The following is a 10,478-nucleotide window of genomic DNA, read 5'->3' as shown; positions in this document are numbered from 1 at the left end:
CCCCTTAGGACACAATATGGTGTCGTTATGGGTCGTATGGTGTCATAAGGGGTCATATAGTATTCTATGACCCCTTAGGACACAATATGGTGTCATTATGGGTCATATGGTGTCCTAACGGGTCATATGGTGTCCTATGACCCCTTAGGAAACCATATGACCCCTTAGGACACAATATGGTGTCATTATGGGTCGTATGGTGTCATATAGGGCCATAGGACACATTATGACCCCTTAGGTGTTGTTACGGTTCATATTGTGTGTTAACGAGTCATATGGTGTGTTATGACCCCTTAAGACACCATATGACCCCTTAGGACACCATACGACATATAATGACACCATATGGTATTCTAAGGGGTCATATAGTGTCCTAAGGGGTCATAGGACACCATATGACCCCTTAGGACACAATGTGAACTCTATAGACACGTAAGGGGTTATATCATATCCTAAGGGGTCATAGAACACTATATGACCCATTAGGACACCATATGACCCCTTAGGACACCATATGACCCATAACGACACTATATGGTGTTCTAAATGGTTACATGGTGTCGTAAGGGGTCATATGGTGTCCTATGACCCCTTAGGACACCATATAACCCCTTATGAAACAATATGGTGTCGTTATGGGTCATATAGTGTCCTATGGTGGTGTCCTATGGGGTCATATGGTGTCCTATGGGGTCATAGGACACCAGATGACTCCTTAGGTATCATTAGGGATCATATTGTGTCTTAACGGGTCATATGGTGTGTTATGACCCCTTAAGACACAATATGACCCCTTAGGACACCTTATGTTTTCATTATGGGTCATATGGTGCCCTATGGGATCATAAGACACCTAATGACCACTTAGGACACCATACAACCCATAATGACACCATATGTGTCCTAAGGGGTGATATAGTGTCCTAAGGGGTCATAAAACACCATATGACCCCTTAAGACACAATGTGAACCCTAACGACACGTAAGGGGTTATGTGGTATCCTAAGGGGTCATAAGACATTATATAACCTATTAGGATACCATATGACCCCTTAGGACACCATATGACCCATAACAACACTATATGGTGTTCTAAGGGGTCACATGGTGTCCTAAGGGGTCATCTAGTGTCCTATGACCCCTTAAGACATCATATGATGCATTAGGACACAATATGGTGTCGTTATGTGTTGTATGGTGTCGTTATGTGTTGTATGGTGTCCTATGACTACTTAGGACACCATATGACCCCTTAGGAAAAAATATGGTGTCATAAGGGGTCATATGGGGTCATAGGACACCATATGACCCCTTAGGTGTCTTAGGGATTATATTGTGTCTTAACAGGTCATATGGTGTGTTATGACCCCTTAAGACACCATATGACCCCTTAGGACACCTTATGTTGTCATTACGGGTCATATGGTGTCCTAAGGGATCATCGCACATGATAAGACCATATTGACCCCATATGGTGTACTAGGGGCTCATATGGTGTCCTAAGGGGTCATAGGACACCATACAAACCATACTGACACCATATGGTGGACTAAGGGGTCATATGGTGTCCTAAGGGGTCATAGGACACCATATAACCCCTTAGGACACAATATGACCCCTAACAACACCTAAGGGGTCATATGGTGTCCTATGACCACTTAGTATAGAATATTGTGTCGTTATGGGTCCTATGGTAACCTAAGAGGTCATATGGCATATGACCCCTTAGGTGTCGTTAGGGGTCATATTGTGTCCCAAGGGGTCATATAGTGTCCTATGACCCCTTAGGACCTAGAGAGAGGAGGGAGTGAGGAAGAAACTGAGGGAAATAGGTGAGAGAGGGAATTAGATGGGTGTAAGGATGAAGAGGAAGATAGCTCGAGGGATAGGAGAATAAGGGAATTGTGAGAGCTAGAGAGGGGAGGGACAAAGAAGAGTATGTATCTATAAGAATAAAGAGCTCGAGAAGAGGCAAGGGGAGAGAGAGAATATGAGATCTAGTTCATAAAGAGAGATGGAACTACGAGATGGGGGTTTCTATGTACACATTTGATGCTCTCCCTATTTGGCATGTGCCAAATGTGATGAATGGATTTTTCCATTTGGTGCGTGCCAAATGGAAAAATCCATTCATCACATTTGGCACTCGTGCATGCCAAATAGGGCGAGTGCCAAATTTGGTGTGCGCCAAATAGGGCGAGCACCATATTTGGCGTGCGCCAAATGGCTCGCTTTGGGAAACACCAAACCTATGGGTTGGATTTGCCTTGGGAATCCAACCCAAAGGTTTGGACGACCGTTTCAGGCTAGAGACGTGTTTTTATTAGAACATTGAAAATTTTGACATATTTTTGGTCATTCTCTCCATCGGGTTTGCACGTGTTTCAATGAAGTTAAAAAAAAATACCTTGGTAAACTTGAGCTCTCTCTTAGCTATCCAACAATGTAATTTATTTCAAATTTTGATTTCGTTAAGTCTTTCATCTATAATTTCTTTTGTCAGTGTGTCCGTTTTTTGTCAAAAACCAACATGCACTATTTTGGGTATAGATTTTTACACGTTCATCAGATTTTGAAAAAACTTACATTTTTAGAAACTAGACTCCATTCTATAGAATTTAAAAAAAAAAATTGATTTTTGATTAGTTTTCAATGATTTTAGGGGGGAGCACGCTCAAATTTCTATTTTTCAGAATGTGTCCACTTCGAAAATTAGTAAAAAATCATATACTCATTAAAAAATTAGCTGAAAAATCTGGCATAAACTACAAGGTGTTAGCTAATTTCTCACTGAAGAGATTTTAAAAATTCAAAAAAAAAGTTAACATTTTAGGGGGGCCACAACAGACGCTATGTTATGTTTTTTGCATAAAAATAGGACCACTTTTTGTGGCCCCCCTTTTTGAAGCCCTTAATCTCCACCATTTTCAAAAAAAATTAGTAGTTTAGAATGTAGACTCGAATCACTCTGACTCTTGTTCTTGTTTCATCTTCAAATTTGGAGTGTAACTATCTTCAATTTGTTGTTGAAGTTCAGACTTTGCTGATTTCAGAAAAACAAAGTGGCATCTTAAGACCCCCTTTTGGTACCACAACTTGGTGCACATACCCCTTCCAATCCGCATGAGAAGTGGTGAAGTGTTGAATGATTGTATTATGAGGTAATCCCACATGTGCCATATGTTTCTTCCAGACCTCTTTTTCCCTGGGAACTTCTGCGACTTTGTTGAAGTGACTATCTGGATGTCCGCTGCATAAAAACAAGAGTGATTTGATCTTAGCAATCACACTTAAGTCATTTGAAACCAAACCCTTAGCCTCTTTCACATAATTGATTTTTATCATAAATGATCTTGTTATAACCTCGATCGTTTCAAGGGTTCTTCCATCATCTTTCAGACATTTAATCCAAATGCACACGAGCTCATTTCTCATGGAAGTAACTAATTTTGCGAGTTGATTTATCAAATTTCACAAAGTCCTCATACGCCTTTTTTATCAGAGAATTTATCCATTTAATGTTCCTCTAGCATACATACAAAATGTTGTCATCCAGGCCTGCAACAGGTATTTCTGTAAGAAACTTCATTACCCCATAATTTTGCACTTCTTGCATCTGCATAGCTTTTGATGCCCATTTAGCTTCCTCTTTCTTCCAATTGATGATTTCAACTTCCAGCTCCTTCATTACTTGCATTGCCCCATCATATACCTTGCTTAGATTAACAAAGTACTCTGCACCAAAATTTAGAATCTTTTCTAGCCACTCCATCACAGTTTTTGTGATCAACCTGCATTTTTGTATTTGCTCCAAAGTCTTCTGATTTGCAGGGGACTTAGGATCAAAGGACATCAGAAGTTGTGACACAGGTTGAGGGTTCGGAGCATTGCTTGCCTCAATGTATTCTTCCATCCTTCATAACATCTCTTTCATCTGATGCTTATCTTTTTTATCTTTCCAGGTCTTGGTTATGATCTTCTTTGTTGAAGCCTCAAGGTGGAGAACATCTGTGGCTCGAGAAACAGTTCCAATATTTATCTTTTCAATGGTGAACTCATGAGCTGTAGTGTTCTTTGTCTTTTCATATGTTAATGGGCGTGCAATCTCTATGATCCAGTTCCCACTATGTGCATCAAAGTTAAGTTTTGACATAGTTTTGGACTTCTTCGCTTTTAGAGTCTTTTCCAAGTAGTTACTCACTATTTCTTCTACTAGAATCGAGGCTGCAACAATGTTTCTCTTCTTGTTTCTTAACATATTTTCTAACCATACTAGTCCTGAAGGAGCTTGAGGCTTATCTAAATCAGTTCCAATCTTCTTTCCATCCCTTACTACGATAGTAGTAACTTCATTTAAGGCTTCCTATTCCTACCGATTATTACCCTCATTAGCTAGCCCGTGCTGTTCTTTGATTGGATTAATTGAGGTGGTATCCATCTCAAGGTCAACCACCACAATATCAATAGGCAAGGATTGTCTTTTGCCCCTTGTTCTGGAGCGAGTGACTCTGACAGAAGTTGTCTCCTCTTTGATTTACACTGTCCTTTCTCTCTATCCTCCTTTTCATGTTTCAGTGAACCTACAACACAAGATGGGGAAGGAGAATTAGATACAAAGACCTCAGTGGATGAGATTGAACCCTTCCTTGAGTTTCTGGTTAGTTTTTGCTTTCTAAGCCACTTCTCTGTTCTTCGAATAACCGATATTGTCCTAGTTTGAATCTGTTCTTCCTCATCTTTTTTCCAGTCAATTTCTGGTATTACTCCTGGTTGCCTATCATCGACAAATTGGCAGTCAAGAAAATCATTTTCATCATCCACAATATTTGCAGTGTTTATCTTCAAACCATAATCCTTAATTTGTTGCACTGTGAGTCTCAGGTGAGCTCTTTTTAGGACTTCATACTCATCCACACAATCCACCCAAAAGTCTTCTAGATCAGGTACATGTCGACAATCCTCCCTATATGTAAAGTGTGTCATTGCAAATCCTTTAGTATCAAATTTAGTGTGGGGAAAATACAACTGATATTTAAACCTCTTGAACTCTAACTCCAAATTCAAAGCATCTGAGACACTGTTACAAATGTAATGTGTCAGTTCAATGGGAAAGGAAACCCCTATTTGGTGTTCTTACCCATATTTCTTATCTATATGAGCAAGTTTCTTGCAAACTTGAATTAACACCTGCTTTTCAAAGACATATCTTGGCAATTTGTATGGTTCTCCTTCAAAACTCCCAACCCTCAAATAAGTGAACCTAGAGAACTAACTATAAAAGCTACCATATATATATATATATATATATATATATATATATATAAATTGCGTAGCTTCCTCAGTTAATCTCTTATGAATATCTCCTTTCAACTCAAATACCAACCTGCCAAGGAAAATATTATGAACCTTGTAATAATTGTTAGTGACCCTATGCTGCTATAAATGCGGGTGATATTCATATATTCTCATATCATTCTGCCAGGTTTCATGATACAGACCTACCGATTGACAAGTGTGGGCTAAATAGTATATAAGGTAAGAAGACATACGGAATTTTTTGTTCCCAAAGCAACTTAATCCCTCATGCATTCTTTCTGCAATTAACTCTGCCCAATCTATGTATCTCCTTTTGCCAAAAATGACCTGAATAAAGAAAGCCTATATGATTTCCCCGCATTCTATGTAATAAAATGACTATGTCCCTTACTTCTTGAATCAGATTCTCTCGAGTTAATGGGCTTGGCAATCTTGCACCCCCCTTTTTGAATTTCAATAACCAATTTCTCACAATGACATTCCTATAACATGACTTCTTCTCAGAGAAAATTCCTTGCGACTTGCATACCGTCCAGTCCTCATATTGTTCCTTCTCTGGTATTTTCATTGCGGTGGAAACAACCTCCCAACTAATTGCAAGCAACACTTTACCGTTTGTGTTTCTTATGCACCTCTCTACATGATCATATCTGCCCATACATTCCAAAACTAGTTCTGGACATGACACAGCTAGAGGAAATGTTGCAGCTTCTACCAACCCACTATCTAAAATTTTTTGCATCAAAGGGGAACTAGCAGAATTTCGCACTCTTTCATGGAATTCCTCTAAATCTACTAACAGTAGAAAAGTATCTCCTATGTCAGGCAAGGAACTAACTAGCCAAGATTTTTAGTCTATTGGAGGTATTTTCAGTCTCATTTTTTATTTACAATCAGAAAATACACAGCAGCAAGAACTAATTGAATCGATGGAAGTATCAAATAAGACTTTCAATTTATGAAAACCAACGAGAAAAGAGGAAGAACTTGCGCTCACCTTTCGTGTAGAGTTGAGAATTCACAGAGCCAAGAACAAGAAATGCCACCTGCGCTAATCTTCTACTTACCAAATTGGGAAAATAATGAAGGCAAGTAACTTATTTTAAATAAAACACATCTTAGGGAGTGGCCTAAAATATTGGTTGCACAATTCGTCCTGATTTGAAAACATCATACTCATCTGTGCCAAATTGTGTTGAAAAGATTAATTTCTAATAGTTTATTAAAAACAAGTCTTTTCTCCTCCATATCCTTTACTTGAACTGATTGGTTGGAATGATTATTCCCAAGTACAGATTTCCATCACAATTCATTTTCTTGAGGTTCATCTTTTAAATCCCGAATATTCCCTATATGTCAACACTTGTTTACTTTATCTCCAAAGTCATCAATTCTCGAACTTTGAACCTTAAACCTTGAACCCTTCCAAAAAGAGGTTCAAAGGTTCAAGTTCAAAACAACATTAGTGCAAAACGCATGGACATGCCAAAGCTTACTCACTATAAAACATGACTTACAGAAGACTTGCTTTAACATGTTGAACCTTGAACCCTGAACCACTCTAAAGGTTCACGGTTCAAGTTCCATGAACTATGACCACCAAGACCTTTTAACGCCTTACTTAAAACAAAGCCGCTATACTACATACCGCACTTGAACTTGAACCTTGAACTCTAGAACGGTTCAAGCAAGAGGTTTAGTTCAAGAAAAATGCAAAGGAGGAAAAATTTAAAGGATGCAAAATAGACATAATGCAAGTGCGGACTAACAGGTTTATATAATCCATGACTATAGAACCAGCTCCATACCTACAATATGATCTAGGGTGGCAAACAAGAGATGTAGAAAAAATAAAATTTTATTTTTCTTAAAGATAATGACATAAAACAAAATCACATAAAATTATGTCGCTTATAAAAAATTATTACAAAAAAGATAGTCTGATCTAAATTATTACACAAAAAAATCATTACACAAAAGATTGTGCCATTGTCAACTGAAGGGCCCAAGAGGAAACATAACAGCGTCTACATTTTTCTTCCATACCTATTTGATATGGATAAAAACCAAAAACACGTGCAAAGGGAACGACTTGACCTTTGCTTAATGGTTCAAACTTCGCTTTCTCAGTAACACACCTGCCCCGATTGACGCGCTAGCTAGTATGGGCCATCCATTCGAATGCTTACACGTTGATTTTATCTTTCTTTATTTCAAGCTATGTCGTTAGCATTTCCAATGTCAACTCAACCTTTTCTGTCAACCCATGTAATTCGTGAGTACATTGAAAATAGCATTGTTTTCTGTTTACTTGAGGGCTCGAGTCGCTCTCCCCTTCCATGCAGTCAATCAATTACAAAAGAGTATCAGAACTAATCAATCCATCTAATTTTATATATTTTCTATGTTAAACTCCTTTCCATGGCTAGTTAATGCCGCTAATGTTTCAGTCAACCCATTGGGAGATTATCTTACAAATATAAGATTCACTGTTCTCTGCGTCTTCATTCAAGCAATGGCTATTGCTCCAATTAAGTTTGCCTTTACCAGCATAGTTTATATTATCCTTTTTACAAACCCATCTTTTTCTCTATTCAATTGTCCTACCCAAGAATCTCAAGCTCTTCTTTCCTTCAAAACAACCTTGAACGTCTCTGATGGCAATCTTAGTTCATGGGTTAATGGAAGTGACAGTTGCTCCAAATGGGATGGCATATCATGCGATAATCTCACCAACCATGTAGAGCGGGTGAATTTGAGTGCTTACACCAACCACGAAGGGCAGGGCGTGCAGAGTGGAGTCATATCTGCTACTTTGTGCAAGCTTCCTTTCCTCAAATACCTCAACTTGAGGAGCATAGGTCTAACTGGTAATATTCCTTCCTGTTTGGGAAACCTCTCTCATGTTCAATATCTGAATTTTAAAAACAACAGTTTGAGTGGGATAGTTCCCCTATGATTTGTCAATTGACCAATCTTAGCTATATAGATATTAGCTATAACCAGCTAACTGGAGTATTGCCACCATGTCTACAAAATCTCTCTTTGCTTAAGTTCTTAGGTCTTTCCATCAACAAATTCCATGGAAACCTTCAGCTTAGTGGGCTTTCCTCTCTTGAGCAGCTTTGCGCTCGTAATTTTTCATTCCATGATTACATTAGTTCTTCGCAGCTGGCATTACCATCGTCTATTAGGATTCTCTAGCTCTCCTCAATTACCATTTCAGATACTCTGTTTCATAATCTTGCAGAATTAAAATATTTATTTCTATCGTATTGTGTACTAAATACTAGGACAACTTGGATTCCCCTGTTCCAGTTACAAGGCTTAGATATAAGCTCATGTAGAATTGGTGGTCGAATTCCCGAGTGGCTTTCCACTCAATATTCACGACAATATGTTTGGAGAAATCCCCTCCTGGTTATGGGAGAACAATGCTAAGTTGGAGAAATCATTTGCATGGCAGGCTTATTATCCCAAATGGCTTAGTTCATTGGATGACAGTGTTTGATGTGTCCAGAAATGCATTGACTGGATACGTGCCGTCTTTGTGGCCTCCATATTTACAGCTATTGATGGTTAATGACAATGCTCTAGTCGGCACCATTCCTCCAAGTTTGTGCAATTTGGATCACCTTGTAAAGTTAGATCTGGCAAACAACAAATTGAATGGCAATATTCCTCCATGCTTTTCAAATTATAAGGCAATTCAGGTGTTGAATTTAGGGGGTAATAGTCTGGAGGGAAGCATACCCCATGGGCTATGCTGCTCCTCTTTAATTGTAAGAAATAATAAGTTAAGTGGAGCCTTCCCTCCGTCAATCACTGATTGCAAGAGATTACAAGTACTAGATATTGGGCATAACAGATTTGCTGGGGAAATTCCATGGTCAGTGGGAAATCTATCAGCCCTTCAAGTGTTGATGATGAAGAGTAATCATTTCAAAGGTAGAATTCCTTCAGAAATTGTCCAACTCAAGAAGCTCCAGATCTTAGACCTGTCATCTAACAATATATCAGGTTTTATTCCGCGTAACATTTCATCTCTACAAGCAATGGTAATACCAAGAGAAGACGGCCACATGTTATCTACTCTGTCAAACTCCTTTCATATATTTGTAAGAGAGAAAGGCCTTAATACATATTTTAAACTTGGCCCTTTTGATACATATGTAATTCGAGTTCCGTCTCATGTTGAATTGGACATGACCGTGAAAGGCTTAGAGCGGCACTACTCATATATTCTTTCCACGACAACATACATAGATCTCTCAAGCAAACAATTAAAAGGAGAATTTCCAGTAGATTTTGGAAAGTTAAAAGGGTTGGGGTTTCTCAATCTATCAATGAACAACCTCAGTGGAGTTATTCCACACAGTTTGGGGGAAATGAGTCAGTTAGAATCATTGGACCTTTCTTCAAACAGAAGATTTTATGGAAGTATTCCTGTGGAGATTCAATCTCTAACTTCATTGGAATGTTTAGATTTGTCCAACAACAACCTCTCAGGCAACATACCCCAAGGAGGACAGATGATCACATTTGACAACACGTCATATTCTGGAAATCCATATTTGGAAGGATGCCCACTTCCAAAGAAATGTTCTTGGCCACAATTTTCTCCTCCCCTTCGCTCTCCAAATGAAATACAAGATAGAAATGAAGGTTTTAGAAAGAAAATATCATGGTATGTGATTGGACTAGGATTTTCACATGTATCTGGTTTTTGCTGTGTAATGCTATTGCTTGCAGTGAGAAAGGCGTGGAGAGAGAAATACTTCAATAGGGTTGATAAGATTTTGAAGTTTTCGTTTCCATCCATACAAAATAAGAGATTGTGAAGGCTTATTTCGACAACGAGATCAAGTAAGACTCTACTATGATGGTTCGAGACTTCAGATTTCTAATTGACATTTATTACGTTTTGTATTGTCAAAGTCTAGTATATTGTATTTGACAAAATGTCACAAAGAAAAAAAGTTTTACAGGTTTCAATGATAGCAAGATATATTTAAAATGGGTTTATTGAAAATGCTTTAAGAACTCTCATACAAATGAAATTGACAGATCCAAAATCAGAGATCATTATTAACAACTAAAACATAGACTATTGAAATGATGTTTAATATCAATTCCCATAGTCATATTGCTTGTAATAATGT

At 38.2% G+C, this 10,478-nt stretch overlaps 1 protein-coding gene across 1 annotated transcript; it reads left to right on the top strand.

The window, feature by feature from the left end:
* Window positions 1–8,750: 8,750 nt before the first annotated feature.
* LOC131077674 (brassinosteroid LRR receptor kinase BRL2-like) lies at window positions 8,751–10,157 on the top strand. Its single transcript, XM_058015213.2, has one exon. The coding sequence runs from the start codon at window positions 8,751–8,753 to the stop codon at window positions 10,155–10,157; it is 1,407 nt and encodes a 468-aa protein (XP_057871196.2).
* The last annotated feature ends 321 nt before the right edge of the window (window positions 10,158–10,478 follow it).

This window comes from Cryptomeria japonica, chromosome 11 (genome assembly GCF_030272615.1).
Source record: "Cryptomeria japonica chromosome 11, Sugi_1.0, whole genome shotgun sequence".
Taxonomy (NCBI): Eukaryota; Viridiplantae; Streptophyta; class Pinopsida; order Cupressales; family Cupressaceae; genus Cryptomeria; species Cryptomeria japonica.
Note: the sequence above shows the minus strand (reverse complement) of the source record. Positions and strands in the feature narration are given on the sequence as shown.